Raw genomic sequence first — 23,989 nt, 5'->3', positions numbered from 1 at the left:
GATAAGGGAGACAGAGAGAAATGGTGGATCAGGGGCGGGGCCGTCCGGGATAAATAACGAAAAAAATAGCTACAACCCAGGAAGATTATACCACCGGAGGGGTTCAGTACTTTCTTAAAATAAAAACACCTTGGAAGATCTTTGTGAAGGACAACTGTTTTATTATTTTATGTCTCCCAACTGAGAAATTCTTTTTATTAAATTCTCGAAAAAAAGTTATACAAATATACCGAGTCAAAAAAATAAAAGTTTGATCCAGCAAACATTTCCAAGGATCCCTAAGTGAAACGGACATAAGAAGGCCCACTGTGTCACGGATTATGTCGGCTGGCCGTATTTGAATAAGAATTGCCAATAAGGAGGGAGAAGCCGCTTAAAGGATACTCCCGGAACGTCATGTTCGCCTGGTATTGATCTTTTCGGAGGTTCGTCTATTTATTTATTGATATTATTATTTATATCGATCTATTTGATTTGCCTAATTTTAGCATTATAAATGTATAATCCAAGCAATCTGATCTTTATATGAAATATATTTTTTTAATTAATTTAATTCCCGTGTAGGCTTTAGAAAATATTACTCCTCAGGAAATTCGTGAAATATTCAAGAGTAATTCCTGCCCGGAGTTGAGATAAAATTTTAAATAGTGTCCGTGGAATCCATTATCAAAGTGTATTCATTAGTTCCATTTAGGCGCGGTCCGTCCCCGTCGTACGTTGAATTATACTCTCTCTATATTAGATTAGCAACAGTTTTAATTAGGTGACGCCTCGCAGAAGTTGAGAGGAAATCTTTTTTATTAAGACATTTTACACGAACCTTTTAATCGTTGTTTATTTGAACGTCAGGAAGAGATACGAGTACCTAATATAATATAATAATTAAAATGAAGACATGCCATGAGACGGCAATATTAAAGTTGGAGTGAGGTCTTTGTGTTCTCATATCAGTATTGAGTGTTATATTTTCATAATTATAATATATCGTAGTAAAATTTCCCAATTTTGAGGAAGGCACTCGTTTCCATTTCCATGCAGCGGACAGGACTTTTCTTTCCACCGGCGCTCCGACAGAACATCTTTATAAATAAAACAGTTGCTAATAGCCGGTCGTTACTCTTCATTTGGTCTAAATGATCGTCTCCTCATAGTTGGAGGCTCCCCGGGAGGTCCCCGCGGGATCCCCGGGAGCGATCTTATTAAATTCCAAAACGATTTCTTTCAACTCTCCTCGTAACAAAACTTGCTGAATGCGTTTCGTTTTTCTTCTTTTCAAGTTTTACAAGTTTATTAGGAATTCGATATTTGCCGCTATCTCAAAGACATTGCTTTGATAAAAGAAGAGTTAATAATACCAGCTAAACACTACAACATCGACAAGCTTCTATGATGGGTATATAATGTAATGAAAATAGTGAAACAATATAAATAATACTTCTTTTATTAAAGCGATCCTAAGCTTCAGTTAATATTGTATTGATATTTCTCATATTGAAGATACGATTTATTATCTATTGGAAGAGATTTAGATGATATGGGATCGTATTTTGGCAATTGTCTCGATTGTAAGCATTTACTTTAGGGAATGTCTTTCTATCTTTTATGAGATCGGTATCAGTGAGCCAACAAGGGTGTTTTTAATCTCACTGGCATCCGTGGCTCTATTGGCATACATTTTATACTGGGATTATGATAAAACGGTTCACAATTATTATAAAAATCAGGCTTTATTTAACACTTGGAGAAAACACTTAAAAAACTTCAAGAATTTAAAGAAAATACAATGAATATTGGTACCAGCCCCAGCGTCATCACCAGGACATCATAAGGAGGTTCCTTTCATCAACAACCTGTTACAATCACCTCTCTAACTAAGCTAGGTTATTATTTTAGGTTAAACTTCATATTAAGGTTAAACAAAACTGTCTAACTCATAACTGTAGTGACATTTTAGCAATTTTTGTGTAAAATAGAAAGGGAATACGTTAAAAATATTGCGGTTTATATTTTTAGTCTACAAACAGCGATTCTTTATCTTTAAGTTTTTCGTTGAACGGCACTGTAACGTCCATCTCACAAACCGCATGATCATTTTTATTTGTATGATCAGCGTTCCCTTATGATTGAAAAAATTATACATATATCAATACAGGTCTAACTATTTTTTTTTTATAAAAGTAGATGATAGTGTCGTGAGGATGTGTATGGTAATGATTTTTTTGTTACTATTCAATAGAGAAGTAATGTTCGCCTACTTGTTACCACACATTATCTAGTCGAAAATTCAAATATGTAAAAAAAACTACATTTTTAAGTCGTTACTATATTTCATCAGCTTCGTTGCTTACACTTGTATTTTAATAAACATTTATCAGTTGTCAGTCTGTATCAACCACATTGGGTTGAGTTGCTCGCAGTGAGTGTGTTCGCAGTAGTCGCATGACAGACAACAGACGTGTCGTGTCGCGTCACACTCAGTGAACGAAAGTATGACCGACATAAACATTCATTATTATTATACTGCTTTACTCACAACGGGGGCGTAGCTCAGATGGTAGAGCGCTCGCTTAGCATGCGAGAGGTACCGGGATCGATACCCGGCGCCTCCAAACTATTTTTTAAGGTTCTCATTGCGATTTTCACTTCATACATTTTTTATTTTAGCTAAGTTACTTTATAAGTTGTTGGTAATAAATCCACTAGTAATAGTATTACGATATAAATTATTAAGTAGTGTTAGTATAAGATGAGATGTGGAGATTAAAAGAATAGTATTTGTCAAATAGTATATTCTATGAGAAGACGACTGTGTCGAGGGATAATTGTTACAGAGAGATTATTATTTATTAATAAAGACGACGACCACAAAAACTATCTCATAAGACGATAATCATCTAAATAAGGCTATTACGATAAAGACTACATGTGACAGACGTTATATTGTTTATTTTATTTGTAGGTAAGTTAATAAATACGTAGTAAATTGTTGTGTAGCCAATTATTGTTTAACAGTATTAAAAGACACCATTTTAATTTTATTACTTTAGATTTTTAATGATCAAAAGAATTTATTTTTTTATTGAAATGCATTGGTTTTACTCACAAGAGCAACGAGGGTGTGAACACAAAAAGTCGATAAATTATTTTGTTGAAGCACTTCGAATGGAATACTCATATATTCTTATATTTTATGTAGTCCTGGTATTCATGAGAAACGGTTTAACCCTTTAGGGATCAGACAACCGGGATTTATCAAAAACGAGCAGCTGTTTCGAGACTCGAGGAGCGAGTCAGGTAGGTAGGTAGCTTGGTCTGTCAATGAATACAACATAGTTATGCTTGCCTGGTACTGTTCGGAATGTTATGAATACTACCAAACAAATTACCTTTTCCCTTAATTCAATAAATATCCTAATAATCCTTTCGTAATTCCAGTGGTCAGCACCAAACCAATCGTTAAGACAATATTAATTACTAATTGTTAATTATGTTAGTACAAAAAAGTTGTTCACAATCTATAATTGAAAAAACTATGTAATCTATTTATTTATACATATATGAGTCTAGTTTGGTTGGAATTATTACTTATGTATGACAGAGCATTCCGATCGGAATGCCAGTATCGACAGTAACATTCTGCGCTTAATTTAATGACATGTAATTGACTACATTTTACAACCATACAAGCAACACAATAATATAAACGACTAATCAATAAATATCCCAATATATATTTCCTCGTTAGTCGCTACTCCAATTATATCAGCTCGTACAACACTCCAATGGAGGCTGTACTAATTAATTGTACTAGTTTTTATTTCTTTATAGTCACGTCCGTTTGAGAGAGACTTATATCTTAAGCAATCCTTTAATCTTTACACTTAGATTTTCGTTTAAATGAATACAATCAAATACTCACGGATCCCTTCCTTCCGGGGAAACTGAAGAAGACGTCGGGTCCATTGCGGTGAGGCATTTGACGCAGAACATTCAGCAATTTAGCTGAGTGTCGCGGCTGGAACAAACACACAGGCCTTACAGTTACTAACATACACACAGTTATAATAACATACTCGCACAGAATACATTGATGAACTGATTACATCACTAAATCATAGCTATTTTTATTTTCACCTGTATTAATAATGAAATGTTGTAAGCAATTTATTATATAAAGGGAATCCCGAACCCCTCACGTGTAATGAAGGCCCTCATTACGGCGGTATATTTCCTAGTTAAGTAGCAGAGAGGAAGAATAATGGGAACAAATCAGCGCTAATTTGCTAAGTTAACTAGCGTCGGACCAAAATGCAATAATAACGTACAAGTAATTCCAAATATACATATATACATGTTGATCAGAAAATAAAATGAAACATTAAAACTAGTCACATGTTTAAAAGTCAAACTAAATGTAAAAAAATAAAACTGTTTAATTTGTAAAAAAGCTCCTAGAACAGCTTCAGTTAAATTAAAGCGAATTAGATACTTATTTATACGGATAAAATAAAAGGGAACATTTTATAAATAACCTGCTTCTGGCGGAATGGCAACAAACAACAAAGCCAGTTCTCGCAGAACATTCGTAATCCCGCTTTAATCGAGATAGCGATGGCGAGCGAGCCAAGCCGAGATAAATTCCACAGCCTCCCCCGCATCGCGTCTCTCGTGTACCAGGGCGACATCGACGAGAGGAGACAATAATATGCCGCTAAGTAGAAGGTTGCTGCTTCGCGTTCAATTAGTGAAACCGCAAACGCTCTTCAAATTTGCATCGTAATATAGCAGACTTAAATTAGCCCGGGTGAAGTGCCAGGGCTGCCTCCTGTTTAACTTCACTTTGTCACTGATGTTGTCTGTTATTTTTCCAGGTTGGTTTTATTCTATTGGACGTTGCTTTGAGATCGACCGTGTACATTTTTATAATGAATTTAAAGAGCGCTTAAGCAAACTAACACACGTTTAAATTTAAATTATAACGAAAATGTTTCCTTTACTATAAACCAACCAGTTAATAAGTTTTTCAAAAAATTTCTAAGTATATTTGTAACGATTTGATATAATCATGTTTATTACTATATCATATACTACATCAAAGCATGTTTATTACTATACTTAAGAACTCGACCCTTTTTGGAATACTTTTGGTTAAAATAAGTCCGTCGAAGTTGACAAACAATATTAACAGCAGATTCGCTAGTTTGATGACAGATCCTTGAAGATGTATATGTACGAGTACATAGGGAGTAATCTCATAGTCAGTTGAAAGTTTTGTAATGACAAGGAAAATTACGGACGAAATTAAATGAATTTAAAATTTGCAAGTTATTAATATTTTGAACTGAGTTACTGCTTTTTTCTACGAAAATAAACATTCATAGCTGGCAAATATACTATTAAATCGCACATAGAAAAAAAAGCCAAAAAGTTAGATGAATCCTAACCATCTCATCATATAAATTAAATACTAACCGATGAGATTCATTGATCGTTGATGTAATATGATTACTATGAAAGCTTACCCATTTCCCATTAACTGCCTTCATAGCGTTGAACAGCTGTTTGAGCTCCTTCACAGTGACACTGTAGCTCGCCAACACGCCCAGCATCTCTATCAGTAGATCTGAGAAGAAACGGAATTTATTAATAATTTACACGAATTCATAGAATTCAATTTGCTTTGAATGAGCTAAATTTAAATAACACAGTTAATGTTTAGTTACAAACATATGGCGAGAAATTTATAAAAAATATATACAATTAAAGGCCCAATTGTGTTGAGATCCGCAATTTCGTACGAGAGATATTTCAATAATCAACATATTCTATGTTTATTTTATTTAGTTTTCATTTATAACGGAGTTTTCACATATAAATAAAATATTAAACCTAAAATAACAGTATAATTCCATCCTAGGAACTTTAATTTGTTCAGGAAGGTTACTATGGTGCTGTTTACCATATACCACTCAAAATCTACATCCACCTACCTACCTATGTACGTACATATATTATTATAGCTAACCTAATAAACATATCTGTATCATACATTATTCAAGTTTATCTCATCTGTCATTCTAATCTCAGCCAAAACTCCCACCATCGATGTCATAGTATATAGTGTTCTAGCGTCCCCGTTAAGACAACATCAGCAGCCGCCTCGCCGCCTCCTCACCGTGTAGCGAGCATTTGCATAATAGAATCAGTTCGCCGCTGTATCGCGTTACAGTGTAACATAATGCTCGCCAACCAATTACGAACTCACACTAATAATTCAAGTGAAACATTACTCGCCATAGCGGCTTACAGGAACGCTGTGCGAGGCGGAGCGAAATATCTAGCAATCCGCTAAAACTCGCAGAGGACTGTTTGGAAGCTCGTCTTATCACATTCCTCGGACTCTTAGCTGTGCGTTTCCAGTTCAATTATATTTTAATATCATTATAGTTATCATATACATTTATATATTCACAGTTACTTGTCTTGATTTATTTAAATGACATTTTACATGAGACTAAAAGGAAGAAAATTAAAGTCTGTGAAATGTACAAAAAGAAATATACCTGTATTACCTCTGACGTTAACCGTCTGTGTTCCCATCCGGAGGATTGTTGTCATTCATCTAACAACATTATCTCGTGTTAACAAAAATTTATTAAAAAAATATAATTGGCAATAAACTTCGTTGGATGCAAATATAATTAAAATCCAGTTCTAAAAATAATGACGAGTCAAAATACATGAAAATAGCTACGTGAGATAGTTGAAAGTTTCATTATATTTAACAATAACCAACATTCGGGCGCTATTAGTTTGTCCGGCGACTGAATTCACCGGTCGGACTCAAACCGGATTATCGCTTACAATATTGTCACCGATGTTATACATAGAGACTGTTTGCATACTAGATGTTGCAGTAAACATAGTTAAATTTGTGTAAAGTCAAACCAGTGGAAACAAAAGGACAGATCTACGAATCGAGTAGCAGGACATGGTTACATTATATTTTTCACCCCCAAAGGTAATAAAAACACAAAGTGAAATACGTAGAACAGGGAGAGCGGTGCCTTCCTAAATAATTAAATCAATCCCCGCTCCAAAAAAAATATATAAGACGAATGGAAAATTATATTACAGAAAATATTTTCCCGTTCGTTAAATGAGTCCGAGACATTTCCTCTGCGGAACGTTTTATGATGTACATTTATTTATCATAGCGTTAAATCATTCGACTCTGCTCCGTCAGTAGCCTGGTACTAGGATCTCAATGATACATTTACAACTTCCGTCACTACTGACGACGTCTCACGCAGCATGCAAACATTGTTTCAATATTGCTCTAGGCTATGTTTAATTGTATCTCCTTTTATGCACATTGTCGTTGGGAATAGTTAATTTATTAAATAGTCAGTCGCACAATAACGTCGTCATTGTATCCCGGAATAATCCCGGCTAATCCCGGCGTATCGTAAAGCAGCTCGGGATTCTGTGCCGACCGCGCTTAGCAAGTTAAAATCAGGGTTTTACTTTACTGAAATATTTGAGTTTTGTTGTTTGCAGGATCGTTATCATTTTTATAATAATAAAATTTATTTATTTCAGTGCATAAAGTTATTTATGTCATTGATTCACAAATATATATATTATGTAAAACATATTTACATCCCAAATAACGAACGATCAGCACACAGGCCCGGCAGACCTGCGTCCGGCCCCACGGACAATAGACACTAATGAACTCATTCTGTTGACATAACCATGGCACTATTGATGCCATTGTTTTATAATTAAACAACGCCGTCATACAATAACAAAGCTATTCGTATAATACGGAGAATTGGTGGTTATAGTTACAAAATTGTTCAAGCAACCCCACAATACTGGGTGCAAGCTATAAATTTTAATTACAAGAGTCATACTTTTTCACTTAACTTATTTACTACCTCATTTGATTATTTGTTAGAACCTCATTCATCGCATCGGGTGCAAAAAAATAGTTTGGAGGCGCCGGGTATCGATCCCGGTACCTCTCGCATGCTAAGCGAGCGCTCTACCATCTGAGCTACGCCCCCGTTGTGAGTAAGGCAGTATAATAATAATGAATGTTTATGTCGGTCATACTTTCGTTCACTGAGTGTGACGCGACATGACACGTCTGTTGTCTGTCATGCGACTACTGCGAACACACTCACCGCGAACAACTCAACCCGATGTGGTTGATACAACTGACAACTGATTAATGTTTATTAAAATACAAGCTTAAGCAACGAAACTGATGAAATAGCTTTCTTACATAATACGTTGTGATCTCTTAAATCTAAATATTTTTGGTGATACACATTTTTTTTAAGTTAACTGTTATGTAAAGGTATCAAGTCATTAATAAACTTAATAAATACTTTGTTCTATCTAATAGATGGCTCGCGGTACACAATTAGGCTATAAACCTTCGAACATGAAAATAAACTTTAGTCAGAGGAAAGCCGTTGAAACCCGGAGTTGTTTTTCCTTCATCCCGGCTTCAATTTGCCACTGACACTATTCCTATCGGTTACCCAGTTGGTTACGTTAATCCATTTTGCCCGCTATTTCTACTCCGGTTCTATTGCTACATTATTTAAATATTACTTTAAAAAGTTTCCAGGCCTTCCTGTAACTGATTTTGTCATAAAGCATCATCATGGCACTTAAACTTAACTTTTAGCCGTCGAAATTCACACTTAGGAGAGAGTGATCCATTTTAAGGATGTAGCGGGAACAAATCTTGTCTGATCTCTAGTACTAGGTTTCCCTGCACCTCCGCCCTCGTGGTCTGTCCAGCGAGTGCACGGATTGATTTTTGTTGGCAGAACAGTAACGGTATTGTTTCCTGCCCTTTAGTACGATTCAGCTCAGTTAATAATGATTACCCATTTCAATTTTTTGTGATAAGTTATATATAGAAACATATTGTTAATTCAGATATCCCGAGCAAAAAAAGGGATTGCAGGGAGATCGTAATGGAATTTTTATAAGAAATAATGATGACAGTCGATGACAAAAATACGATATTTGTATTTTAAAACATGACCAGCTAAAAATGAGGCTAAATCCGAAACAATTCGTAGCCTCGTCTGTGACGTGATAATACTAAACTTTCTCACAGCTAGTATACAGACCAAGATTTTAATTTTTATACAAGCAATAAAAATTTTAAATTCCATAAAATTTTTAAACGGTTTATGATAGAGGACTTACAAGGGCTGAAACGACTAACACTACTCACTGCTGTGCTTATAAGAATTCATAAACGGACGTTGTTTGAGCTGGAATAAGATGCGCTGAAAGATTTAAGTTTGTTAGAAAAAATTGTTGTAAATATGAGTGCCAACCATTACATTATTTGAATTATTGCCATTGATTGGTTGGACATAAAAAAGATACAGGAACAAGGCTATACAGATTATATACATATATTATCTAGGTTCGGAATAGACTAATGAATTGTGTCACATCATTTTAATTTTATTTAGCCACCCACTGGATCGTAATATAAATAATATATCTTCTTTCTTTAAAAAAATATAATAATAATAGGAACCTTATGACAAGACATTACATAGTTTAAAAAAAATAGCAAAATAAACGTAGGTCATCCAAAATAAAAAAAAATATTAATATAAATATTTTTAATTATTTATATATATTGTATCTTTTTTAAATACTACTTACTTATGGTTATAATTAGTAGTTTTATTATTAAAAATATATAACAAATACTATTCATTCAATTTATACAATTTGATAAAAAAGTCTAAAACATTTTAGAACATTAAATGACGATATGATCATTAAAAACTTTAACATTATCTTTTAGATAATAAATGTGAACTACAAAAGTGAATACTAACATTGTGACGTCACTAGCACTCTGATTATTTCGAACTATTGACGTGTTTATTTAGGTTTTAAAAATTACTTATAATAAGAATGAAAAAATATAAATAGTTTTGTTGTAAATCTGAATTTTATTAACAATTTATCAACATTTTTTCAAATAATTTATTTTTCAAGCGACGCAGCCTCTCCTGTGTAAGTAAGCAGAACAGAAAAACGAATTAAGAAATTATTCTGAACAAAGTTTCTTTTTATGATAAAAAATAATAATTTCTCGTAATTATTTTTATTGGTGCCAGATTAGTCATTGATTATTATAATTTTAATGAGTCATAATTATTCTCATAACTAACTAACCGAGATAACTGTCAAATAAATAAGCTAATAAATAGAAGAAAGCAACTAACTAACTTCTTCCCAAAAAAGTCTTATAATATTATAATTATTCCTACAACTACCAGGAGATCATAAGCCAACAAGAGCTTAAAAAGGTCCTTTTAAAAATACATAAACATCCTTAGCATCTGTTGTTATAAATAAAATGAAAGGTCGGTCGGATTTTACTAAGCACATAAAAACGGTTAAGTGACATTTGGAAGGGTTGTGTTTGTATCCCACGTGTACCAGGAATACATGAACAGCGACGGTGGCTCCCTTATAAAGAGATACAATACACGTTTATTTAAATGTCCAAGAACTTAATTTGAACCTAATTTTGAAAAAGAATATAAAAGATTATATAGAAATTATAACTAACCATAAATAAATTCGACTCTATCAATCATGCAAATAATTTGAATACCTAAAGCAGTTGTCTGAATTGATTTTTAAAAGAATCTTAAAAATCTATAAAAGGATTTTTGGAGGCGCCGGGTATCGATCCCGGTACCTCTCGCATGCTAAGCGAGCGCTCTACCATCTGAGCTACGCCCCCGTTGGTATATTATCAGATTTTTTATGGTGATTTCAAGAGGCAGCGCAAAACGAGAGAAACAAGTAGCCTCGAGCAGGGACAACGTTTGCTACCTCCGCAATGCTGCCTTTCACTTTGATCACAACTTCAAACAATAATTTGTAAACATTCTGCATGCCTTTGAAGTAAATATTTCGCGTTCGATGTTGTTGCATGCATTTGAACAGTATTTAAAAAACAACCTTGGACAGGTGAGAACCGAGACAAAAGACTTTTCGATACAAAATATATATCGCTAAATATTAAAATTATTCAGATTTCCATTATATAACAGATTTTTAGATAAATATTTCATTTGAAACGTAAAGGTAAAGTAAACCTTAGTTACTTAACACGTCAATCAGATGGTAAGACTTATTTTACATACGGACGATTTGTTCTTGTCACTTCTCATGACCTTATTTATGAAAGTACTGAGACCTTCCGAATATGACAGACTAAAAGAACCGCTTTCGATAATTCTTCACTGACATATTAAAAATAATTTAAAAACCAAAATTTTAAATAACAACGATAATCGTGACACTGAAAATGGCCACCAAAAACAGAAATGTTGGAGGCGCCGGGTATCGATCCCGGTACCTCTCGCATGCTAAGCGAGCGCTCTACCATCTGAGCTACGCCCCCGTTGGCAATACATATAAAAAAACTTGTTACACAGGAAAAATAACTCTTATTAAAAGTAATTGGTGCACACCGACATGAAAACAACGTCTGAGCTCATGTCATCTGAAATCTATTATGGAAATTACATCATTCTATTATGTATCTTCTCTTACTCTTTTCAAATTTGGTTAGGTAAGGAGAGGAGTTTGGATAGTGGAGGTGAGTGTTTAACGCGCGTTAGATAGGGGCCCTATAAACCTACACCTGGTTCGCAAGTCCCGGGCGCTGTTGACGCTCCTCTCCCTGCAACGCCATGGACCCGGCACCCGCACGGTGAATCTATTGAATGCTGAGAAGTTTCGGTTCTTATATTGTTATAATGTCTTGTTATCAAGGCCACAGTATGAGCATTTGGTTAATACTATATTAATAACAACATCTAAATTAAACTTCTATAAACGAAAGTTACAAATGACATACGATATACAACAACCCTTTTTGTTCATTCGTTTCAATGAAAAAAATATATTGATAAACTTTGGTACAGAGAGATACGTCTGTAGTTAAAGCCTTGTTTTGTAAAACGAACTGTGGCTTTTAACAAATACATCGGACTGTTTAAAAAAAAAAGTACGTGTATTATCTTTCTACCCCTTTTTACTTTATCGTTCGATTATGACATATGATACTAACTTTATTGTAATTGTCTTTATATTTGAATGTAGCCTCTAGAGTATAAAGTATATTTTTATGTATTGTAGGTTACTTGATTATTTAACTACGTACCTTACTTAAACGGGAGCATAGCTCAGATGGTAGAGCGCTCGCTCAGCATGCGAGAGGTACCGGGGTCGATACCCGGCGCCTCCAAGATTTTTTATAAAAATGAACTCAAAGTATTGATTTAATGTACCCAAGATATATAGATTGCCATATTGTAGATTTTTGGATAATTATCATTAATTATAAACTTAAAAGGTAACTTTACTTCAGCAAATTCGAAATAGTTTTTAGTTTTACAATTCATGTTGATAAATTAATTGATATATGAATTATTAATAAGCGTAACGTTTGACAGAAACACTCCATGTTATTAATTCGTCTATATTGACTCCGTAATCTACTCGACGTACACGTATGTACGTGACACACATTCTGTATCATCATGAATGTTGGTATAAATAATGGTATTATAATAAAATATATATACGAATATTAAAGAAAAATATATAAATGACATAAATAAAAAATATTATTATACGCTTGAATTTTACAGAAATAAAAGACAACAAGTAATTGAAAGATTAAAGTACTCAAATAAAAACATTTTTGACACATATAACGATTCTATTGTATGAACAAAGCTTGGTAGTAATGAGAACTTCATAGAATATTCGAACGACGTCAAGAACAAATTGTTTGCATATCATAAAAAAAATTATCAACTTAATGTAGACCAAAATATTTTATGAGTTATTCAAAATTAAATCTAAATTAAAATATTAATGAAAATGTGCGGATTTAAAAATAAAAATCATCAAATTAAGAATCCCTTCGCTGGATACAGTGAAACGTATATAATTGTAGAACCAGGAACTAGTACACCCGACAGACCTTGTAAATAAACAGGGTTTGCTTTTAATACGTGACTTTTTTCTTTTATTGGTCAAACAGGATTGAAAAGTATCTTGGGACCCTCTCCTAGTTCTAAGCTACCTTCCCCGCGAATTTTCAGTTATAAATAGTGTAAGTAACACGACTTATATATATAGAAGGCCTTTATACGTGTACATATCACAAAGTGTACATTTGAACTAATAATTCATGCATTGAAATTCATTTCACAACGGGGGCGTAGCTCAGATGGTAGAGCGCTCGCTTAGCATGCGAGAGGTACCGGGATCGATACCCGGCGCCTCCAACTTTTTAAACTATCAATTTTATTTGACATGCAAGCATTTAAAAAACTTCATTATATATTATTTTTAGCAAAATAAACATAAGGAGATATCTATCGTTTCATTTAACCACAAGTCTAGTCAGAAAGACCGCTAGGACCTTTTTCTCTAAGCAGCCGCCGTATCTCTTAGGTAAACGATCCGCCTACACTCTCGCATCATGACGGATAAGATCGTGATAAATATCTAATTCGTAATCAACCTTCAGATTTTCTAAAACAGCATTTCGGTCAGCTTCGTCTTTTTTTATTTATAGGTATATATATTTTTTATATATATTTCTTTGTACCACAAAATGTATCATTTTTCAAGGTACCTTCAGTGTATTTTGTTCAAGCTCGTTGTACGGCGCTTTGTACAAAAGATTTATGTCGTCGTATTTACGGCAGAAATATTAAAACACTTTTGATTCTGTTACCTTTTCCCGTGCCTTTGTCGACTCGAGCACATTCGACCTTCTATGTAAATGCAGTTCTGAACGTTATGTTTAATACAATCCCTTTGTAAATATTTAGTAACTGTGTCTTTTACGGTCCCCTGTGATCGGCGGGAATTTATTCACTTATATACATATTTTATTAAAACAGTCTTTTATCCGAGCCTCAGTGACCTGGTTTCGTTGTGAAAGAAGTCTATCAGACACTATCAGACTACAATAGTGTTGAAGGTCGGAGACACGTGGCAACTATCATATACTGAACATTATTATCATTCCATGCTCAGGCATGTCAAAAAAAAAAAATACTTTTAAAGCAGCTATTTAATTATATTTCAAAAGTTGTTTTTTTTTCAAGAAATCTCATTTTACTTAACTCTTATAATACATACATTTTTTGTGAAAAGTTAAAAATAACAGCGAAAAAATATATTGAATATAAAGCTCATAATGACCGAGGACACATTATGATTATGACATGACAAAATGAAAATTACTACAGTCATGACACTTGAGCGACGAGCGCTGCATTCATCACGGATATCATACACGGGATGGAGAGCCTCTTTACATTTTATACAAATAAATAGAAATATATTTATATAACAGTATTCCTTGCATTCATAATTTAAAAAAACATGGTTCGTTTCAAACGTGTGTACATTTTATTTATTTCCACGATATATATAATAAATAAAAAATAATATGATAAAAATTACCCGTTCCTTCACTTCCATTAAATTTAATATATATATATATATATATATATATATATTTCAAGATTGGCGGCTATTTAAATGAAGTAATGAAAATTCAACACATCTTAAATCCTTTTCTTAATCCTTTCTTAAAGTACCAGGAAATAAGTAACACGGTGGAGATTAACGAATGCTTCAAAGGAACTAGGTGGAGGAAACATGCTGACTTTAAAATAAGGGGAGAACGAATCAAAGGAACTGTTCGCCGTAAAAAGGGCGTGTCAATATCAAACTTGAATACTAGGCGAGCAGAAGTTACAAGGCGTTTTATAAAACATAGCTGACATCCTTTTTGTTTTCATAAAATTGGTGTTGTTAATTGTTCTATATCCGTCTCTTTGTTCGCTGGGTTCATACTGACCTGCAACTACGGTTTCCGCTTTTGGCAGTCTCTGCAGCACGTGATGGATGAGACCCACATCAGTGCAGGCCTGAAGGTTTCGGACGCTCTTACGGAGGATGGCGATGAAAACAGACCAGATCTCCGCCTGTGTAACAAAATGAATGGTAATTATAATGAATGTATATATCATTGTAACTTGACGTCCAAAAATATTTTATTGATAATTTTTTTTATCATTGACATTTTTTAATTATAAAAGAACAATAACACGTTGATTGTCAAAGTAGAAACTATGAAATTCGTAGAATTCAGGTATAAAACACGGGCCAGTTACAAGAACAGTAGTCGCTGGTCCGCGACGGAGGATATAAAAAAAAAATGTCATTTCAGAAGCCAATTTATTTAATATGACAGTGTTAAACTCAACATATTATATATATTTAATATTTTACCTCTAATTAAAATAAAAATACATCAGTTTTCATCCAGCCCAATTTAATTTATGCTCATGGAACTCATTAAGTAGCACACGCCTATTAAAGTGCCTAGCATCATTCATAAATTGTAGTTAGTTTGGAGTCTGATAGCATGAAAATAATAATAATAATAATAATAAAAGAAAATGAAGGAATATAGAATGTCTCGTGAAGTAGTAATGTTCACGTGGACGCGATAATAATAAAAGCACAGTAATAGTCCTTTCACAAATCCTACAAAAGACTTCATAAAAGAAAGGAAACAAAACCATTCGGATTTGAGTTTAGTTCGTTTTGTTTAAATTGCAGTCATTAGTGACGGCGGAGCTTCGTTCGCATTATTTGTACTTTTTTTTCACAACCAAAATTTGGAGTGGCCATTTGGACGGTTAGCAGGTTCAAGTACCAGGGCAGCAGAAACAGTGAACGAGTGTAGAACAAAGGTGGCGCCCTAACGAGGCCCGCTGTAATTAGGTTACATTCTGGAGCCGTTACCGGAACAATCTCGACGATATTACAGCGCACGGGCGGGAAATCGCACGACTCACAACATCCAGGAATGTCGAACAGACATTACAATTTGATAAATCACCCCGAGGTAACCTTGTTACTGTGTGAAATACAATATTAATATACATATATCTAACTTGGCTCTTAACCATTTCATAATAAAATATTTATATAAATATACAAGGCAGTCAGCTGTATAAGCTAGTTTCATACGTTTAATTAATGACTGATAACATTAATGCACACCAACGTCTGTATGTACGTATATTAATGTAGGCTCTGAGACGTTCGTACGTGTGTATGACGACACTGTCAGCATTACTGGTATTGATTGATTATCATCTATACTCGTAGATATTGTGAAGACTCATTCTCGTATTAGCGCGACACAATAATTATATTACAATATCTGTACGAAACAATATCTACCACTTCAGACAAGCGCCGCCGATAATTGGTTGAAAAATTATGTTAGTACATAATTTTTCAACCTTAGCGACCCGAGACATTGAGTCGTAACAAGAGGTAGACATTTTTAAAAGTCTACCTTGGGCCTAATTTAGAGCAGGACAAAAATACCCCAAGAGGATGGTTAATTTCTTGTCATTCGATGATTAAATAAAAATAGCAATACTAGTGGCAAAACAACAAAAGGTTTTTATGAAAATAGCACAAAGTTGAACGAACCCGATATTGAAGCCAAAAAAGAAAACTCTTACAACTAAATAAACCATGCATTTTATAATTAAACATTAATCTCACTAGTGAAACCACACACGTATGATAGTAAAGAGCTTAAAGGAAAGCTAAATATAATTCTATAATATTTCAAATTAAGAAAGCAAAAACAAAAGAAAATAAAGAATCTATAAGCGCATAACAAAAACAGTATAAGTTTCCCGATAGGGAAGTTTCTTCATTAAACGTCCGTGACCACAGCAGCAGTTTATTACAGGGCGGCGGTCTAGCCGAGTTGATTATTCCAACTACTAGATATAAAGTGAACTCACGAGGACTTACAGATCATAGAAGATGCTGCGGATTCTATGGTTACAGAGTTCAACGGCATAAAGTTCATACAGCATACATAAAGTGTCCACTCACTAAATGATGTATCGGCTGATAGGTCGACAGAATACCACAACAAAGTATATAACAAAGTACGTCAATTTGTATGATGCTTCAACTTTGAAAACAGTATAAAACAATGTCATCATTCGTGTACTCTAAACCCAAATTTCTTTTTATAGCTACTAAAAACTTTTCAACAAAATTCCACACCTAAAATGGAGTCGGATAAAAATTCAGGTAAACAATATGCTTCGCTGGAACACAATGTGGTGGGAGTTGGGACATGATGAACCGTGGAAGACGACTTTATAACTTAGCATTTTAAACAAACTTTTAACAATTTACTACATAGCTGAGGACGGTTTGACGGACCCTTCACTATAATAAACATTGAACGTAAGACACAAAATAACTTTCGAGAGTTAGTTATGAAAATGACGTCAAACCTCTAAACTGACTATTGTATTGTATTGTACAAAACGAAGTATTAGCAAAAGGAATAGAAAAAATTCATAGCCGACAACATGTCATTTAAATTATAACTTCGTCTTCATCATATCTATTCTCTTACAAAGTATTTTTCGCACCCATGGCGTCAATACAAATGTTATCAAAGAATTTGTTCATCAAACTATGTATCATTAATTCATATATTAAAACTGTCTGCATTAAGATATAGAATATCTACTAAATCCGTGTAAAATATTATAAAAGCTAACAATGTTAGGGAATTTTACAAGTGCGGTGTAAGGGTTGACTTGTTCTACCTATTACTAGGGGCTCATAAAACTAGAAGTAGTTAGCAAACTAGTATGAAAAGTCTACGTGACTTACAAAAAGTTACTAAAACTACTATCTCGTTCTTTCTATCCAACAATAAAATAATAATAATGGCTCATGAAGTTGAGGGAAGGGGTCACTTTAGGGATATTGTTATGGATTTAGATATTAAAATATATAAGATACCATAATTTTTCTGTAGAATATATAAAAGTTTTAATGAGACTAACGTGATCTTAGATATCATTGTGTTAGTAGTCTTTTATACCAAGACAGTAATCTCTGGTATCTATCTAGATTCCCGACGGAACCTCGTGGTTGACCTCGGACATCTTGAACTTTAGATGAATGCTTAATATAAACAACACGTGGTTTTAATATTCAAATAATAAAGAGCAACCTAATTTCTCAGTTATTACTTTTCATTTACACACTTTTAACATTCAGAAATATAGAACATATAGAATATTTTTTCAGAAAAATACACATTTCTTAAAGCCTAAGTAGGATATCACATTTAAATACAACATACTTAAACTAACTGAAGTGTATCCGGTATCAAAAAATCACTTAAAAGCAATTTAGATGACAGAGACTCTAAACCTCTCAACATTCCATGGATTCACCGTGCGGGTGCCGGGTCCATCGCGTTGCAGGGAGAAGACCTATAACAATGCCCGGGACTTTCGAACCAGGTGTAGGTTTAAGGGGCCCCTATCTAACGCGCGTTAAACGCTCACCTCCATTGTCCAAACTCCTCTCTCTACCTAACTAAATTGAAACGAATCTACGAGGACTGCCTTCAACGCACGTTCCAAGAATGAACTGATAGTAGTTTTGGACAGGCCCAAATGTTTTAGTAGGCTGTAGAAAAATTTGGCTGTTATACGTTTTGCTCCTACTTCTACCACATACAAATTTACAACGAAACTATTCCTAGTGAGTTTGTTAGTTGCTCGTAATGCTTGTTGACCTTGATGGCGTGGTCTTTGGGGATATTGGTTTCGCAAGGGACCCTAACCTGTATTACCACAACGCGCTTTAAAATTCGCTAATATAAAAATATGTCTAGTCTGGACTCCGAGGCAGATATATTACTGAGAATATTTTGTGGAATACCTTTATGAACCTCAAATTAACTAAAGCTAATCCTATAAAAATAAAAACTACTTTATTTTTTACAATATTATTCATATGTACCGTAAAGCTCAGGTCGTTGTAAACTCTTAAATAAGAAATGTCTCATAGACTTAACAAAAATATATTTTTCTCGTTCCATACAAAATATAATAGCAGCCATCGAAATTGACTATCATTTTAAAAATTTGAATTTGTTCTTAAATTCTACCAGTTCAGAAATATAATGAAAAATTGATGAAAAACATTCTGTATTGTGTACAACAAATTGTAAACTACTGAGAATTAAATACGTTCGCATTTTCATCACGAGAGGGAATGTTTTATTGTTCATACTGTAGCTTGACTTACGTAAGGTTAATAAATAAAGGTATCTTTATATATCTAGGATCTATCCTGAACAGAAGAACGTACATATGTACACACGTGTGTGTTCTTCTGTCTATAAATTATTCTACCCTGACCAACTCAAGTCTAAAATTCTAATTGTAAACGCTTTGTATAAAGACACGTTCTTTTATATTAAAGAAAATTTTCTCGCAAGGTTTTTGCAAAATTTGCAGATTTGTTAAATTCCATTGAAAACTAGTATAATAGTTAACTATATACATGTATTTATTTATTTTAATAATTAATTCATTGCAGCTACATAGTTCTAGATAGATTTAAACAGTTTATACTAGTATAGTATGAAGCTGCTAGGATATCAGGAAACCGAACAGTAATGTGAGGTGGCAATTGCTAAAGGATGCCGTTCCAAAGCTTGTTACTAAGAAACAAAGATTTCGGTCCAAGTAATATAAAGTGACAATCCATTTGAGTTGCATTCTCTGATAGTCTTGTAATTTCGAATGAGTCTGTAGTTGTATAGACAATTGGAATTAGGCACTATGACAATTAAACTACTTAAATTTCTATATAATAAGATAAAATATATTTGTTCTCAAATGACTGTTCAAAAAATGTCACCAGCGACAGAAAAAAAAAACAAGTTAAGTACTTACCCATGTACAAAGCCAGTATCAACAACGTCTCCAAAGACATTTTTGAATTGCTCTATAGATTTATTTATTAAACATGGACAATGCACGAGAATACATCAGTCAATAAATTCAGGTAAAACTGGAAAACTCCCCTCAAGCCTTATTCTACCAGTTAATATTGAATGGACTTTGTTTTGGCGTATCAAAAACAACAAAGTTGCTTAACACATTCATTGAAGAAAATAAATTTTGTTAACAATTAAAAAGGAAAAAATTGATGACGAATATAGTTTTATGTACCTATTAGTTACCTACTTTTTTAAAATAATACTTCACTTTCCAAAATGTGTTCTTTCAGAGTATTAGGAGATATACTATTATTTATAGAATTTATATATATATAACATTTATAGAATAGAATATCAAGCAAATGGCTTCATTTTACATAAACCTGGTTCGATTTCGTTGATGCAAACTTTAATTCCCCCGTAAGGAACGAGTCGTTGTAAGCTTATTGACATGAACCTTTAACTTCAAATAACTTCAACTTCAACTTTAAATTCAAATAATCTAGAGGGACAATTAACAAGCCATCAAGATAAAAATGTTCTCATCGTTTAGAATCATTTTACTCGAAATATCATAATCAACATGCTGATGCTCAATTATCTCTTCAGCGAACTCTCTCAGCCATGAAGCTTTATAGTCTTGTTCATTCAATTTTATAATCATAAAGACACACACAAGTGAGTATGTGCTGTAAAGCACGTCTTTGGTAATTATCATCCGTGGTTTCTGTCGCGAGAGGATGTTCCTGGATTACCAACAACACTTCCACGCACTGCTCTGATATTGAGATTATAACTTCCTGAGTTTGCCGACCGTTGTTTCAGTATCAATATCCCTGAGTAATCAAGTATTCCAGAATTATTCAGTTCATCTCTTTACAGTTCAGTAAGTTAAGACACTACATTGAGCATGTCCTATCCGATTATTTGGACTCCAACTGCCAAACCTTCATTATTTTTTAAAATATTTTTTTCGTATAACAATAAGTTCCTCTATAATACAATTTAGATTACAACGCTTCATATTTATGAACCCTAAGCTGTCTGTTGTCAAATTAGTACCAGTGATGACGTTTAGAACCTTGATTTAACTTTGAGAACCTTTAAAAGAATAAAATCTTGAATAACAACTTTTTCATCCATTTAAATAAAACTAATATATTTCGGATATACTACGCGGATTTTATTATTTTAAAACTTCATAATCCCTAGGTTTCGGTTATTTTTCAGCAAACGTGATCACGGGCAGACGAGATGTGAGTGTTTGTCAGTCGGTCCTTGTTATTTACCATCTACCGCCATCGATTTCTTAATTTTGTGGCGTACCACTCTGGATGCCGGCAGAATGCGCTTACGGTGTCTTGAGGTCCTGCGGTGTGGTCACGGACATGGGATTTTATATTTTTAAGGGGAGGGGGGGTCCCAGGTGTTTGATAGATTCCAGCCATCTTCTCCATTGAAATTTTTATGTTTTTCAATTTCAATAGCCTCGTGGATTAACCTCGGTATGTACCTGTCAAGAGCGAGGATATGTGATTTATCAAACCGAATGTAGTGGCTTGTTTTGTCCATTGTGTGTTCACACACTGTTGACTTCGACACGCGCCTATTTTTGATGTCTGAGATGTGTTCCTTCTGTAACAAAGAGAGCCCAACACCTTTGTGATGCTGACCACCTAAAGGCCGAGCTGCAGCATTTAAAACATACTCTCACCACCAACAACCTGCCCGTGCCTCGCCAGCATCGCAAGAACCGCTGGAAGCTACCCACAGTTGAGCGACAACCATTTTACCATATGTGAAGGGAGTTACTGACAGAATAGGCAACATCTTGAAGAAGGTTTCGATCAAGACTGTTTACAAACCACATAACTGACAAACACTCACATCTCGTCTGCCCGTGATCACTGTTGCTGAAAATTAACCGAAACGTCGGGATTATGTAGTTTTAAAATAATAAAATATCCGAAATATATTAGTTTCATTTAAATGAATAAAACTCGCGAAAGTCTTAGATCTCTTTAACTTTTTCATCCTTCTAATTTATGAGGACACTGTATTTTATGTTTTATTTCACTTGTTTTAGCAATTTTTATAATATTATTCATTTTTCTGTCTGGAGATTAAAACTACCTTATAATATTTTATTTTATAGTTGATTGGACTTATAAATTATGACTTATTTTCGCGGATAAAATTCTTTTAACGTTTAGGACGAGAAAATGTTAACTGTTTGAGTCTAAAAAAAAGACGTCTTCCAAAGTTTCTACAGTAATTTACTGAGCACAAAGAAATTTCAAAATCTATTAAACATGTGTGGGTGTCTCAACTACGAGGCTGCCAAATTATTATGTTTCCACTCTAAGAGATTTGTGAGTAATCTTAAAAATTTGCTTCTATCATTATTACTACAATTATTATCGCTGCATTCATACCGAGTACCACACACCCGTCCTTTAGGATGAGATGAAGAATATAGAACTGAATTAATAACTATCCAGACATGACACCATTTATATATTATAAAGTTTCCATCATGTACAACTACATTTTTGTTCATAGTTTCTTTACAAAAGTATTCAAAGTTAAAACTATGTGTGATGATATCGCTTTCCATTTATAAGTATTCTGTTCTTTGTGATTTATGTACTTTTTAAGTGATGTTTGATTTCCACCAATTCCGTCTGAACTGAGAAGGTAACTAACTGTAAATGACTGTGACGAAAAACTAGTATTCATTAAATTTTATAATTGTAAATTACCCGATAAAATAAATATAAAAAAATTAACAGGCAGTGTTTAAGTACCGTAGTTGACAGACGAAGCTGCGAAAAACAAGCCAGTGACAAAATATTTATGGCAGGTTTTTATGTTCTACTAAAATATAAAATGAAAATTTACAAAACTTACCAAGCAAAGTCGTAAAGAAGCAAAACTTCTAACAGCTAACAATATAATTGAGTAGACACGTTGCAAGTGTTGAGTTAAGATACAATTTTTCAGAAAGTACTTCAAGAAAATCTGACTTCGCTCTATGGTAGCGTTACATTAATTTTAAAGTACAAATTGCTCACACTTTTCTAACAGAGAAGCGCAATCTTATTTTATATTGTTTATTATAGGACGGTGGCGCAAACATTGTTAACTAAATCGTTGTTAAAATATCTAAAACGTGGTCTCCCTTGTTAACTTTTCAGAATATTTAGTACGTGGACAAAGAACTAAACAAAATAGAAGGCATTTATAGATTAACAAAACATATAGAAGAGAAGACAAAGTGTTAAGGCTTAAGATCTCCGAGACGACATTTCTAAAGTTTGTGAAGCTGCGCTCATATTGTCGTATTAGTGCCGTTAGATGAAAGCGTGATAAGGTGTAGAGACATTCGTGTCACGTCAGCGTCGTCTATCACGCAACGCTTCAAGTATTAAGAAAAGCCCCACATCTCCCGCTTACATAACGTATCATATAACGCCGACCACTTAAGAATAATAACTGATACATTATTTATCATAAGACCGACTAATGTATATTATTTATTGTATGAATATTTAAATAGTAAATTAATTCCTGATAACACCGTAGCTCTCATTCGGTTCACTGAATTTACTCTTAAGCTGCTACTTTATAGAATCCGCTTATCTTGCTTGAGCCACTTAAAACCTACAGTTGTTTGTATTGAAATGTTAAATATATAATTTACTCATAAATCCAATCAAATTTAATTTTCCAATAAATTTAAATTCAAAAATATATTCTCTCCGTCTACTTTAATACTAGGACAACATAACACACTATGAGGTATAATTTGTTTTGTGGTGCAACATTGTACTTGTCTCTTTCTAACGTTAACATGGACATGTAACAGTTTTTTTACTCAAATTCTTTTTTAACATGAACTCTACAGGTATATAGAGGGTTTTGTGTTAGTTTCCACCCCTATGGTGTTAAAGTACTAGGTGTTCATAAAAATAAAGGAGTTACTTCTTGACAAGTAGGATTGGTGGGTTGGTT

At 33.6% G+C, this 23,989-nt stretch overlaps 1 protein-coding gene and 5 non-coding genes across 6 annotated transcripts in view; 2 read left to right on the top strand and 4 right to left on the bottom strand.

The window, feature by feature from the left end:
* LOC116774284 (neurobeachin) overlaps positions 1–23,989 on the bottom strand; it is a 217,203-nt gene that overhangs the window by 129,756 nt on the left and 63,458 nt on the right. The window contains 3 exon segments of the mRNA XM_061524874.1: positions 3,920–4,015; positions 5,523–5,623; positions 14,969–15,095. Of these exon segments, the coding sequence (XP_061380858.1) occupies positions 3,920–4,015; positions 5,523–5,623; positions 14,969–15,095 (324 nt within the window).
* Trnaa-agc (transfer RNA alanine (anticodon AGC)) lies at positions 2,537–2,609 on the top strand. Its single transcript has one exon. It is a non-coding gene; the product is annotated as a tRNA-Ala (tRNA).
* Positions 8,000–8,072, bottom strand: Trnaa-agc (transfer RNA alanine (anticodon AGC)). Its single transcript has one exon. It is a non-coding gene; the product is annotated as a tRNA-Ala (tRNA).
* On the bottom strand, positions 10,738–10,810 carry Trnaa-agc (transfer RNA alanine (anticodon AGC)). The gene has a single exon. It is a non-coding gene; the product is annotated as a tRNA-Ala (tRNA).
* Positions 11,404–11,476, bottom strand: Trnaa-agc (transfer RNA alanine (anticodon AGC)). Its single transcript has one exon. It is a non-coding gene; the product is annotated as a tRNA-Ala (tRNA).
* Trnaa-agc (transfer RNA alanine (anticodon AGC)) lies at positions 13,304–13,376 on the top strand. Its single transcript has one exon. It is a non-coding gene; the product is annotated as a tRNA-Ala (tRNA).

The sequence above is a fragment of the Danaus plexippus genome, chromosome 26, assembly GCF_018135715.1.
Source record: "Danaus plexippus chromosome 26, MEX_DaPlex, whole genome shotgun sequence".
NCBI classification, from domain to species: Eukaryota; Metazoa; Arthropoda; class Insecta; order Lepidoptera; family Nymphalidae; genus Danaus; species Danaus plexippus.
Note: the sequence above shows the minus strand (reverse complement) of the source record. Positions and strands in the feature narration are given on the sequence as shown.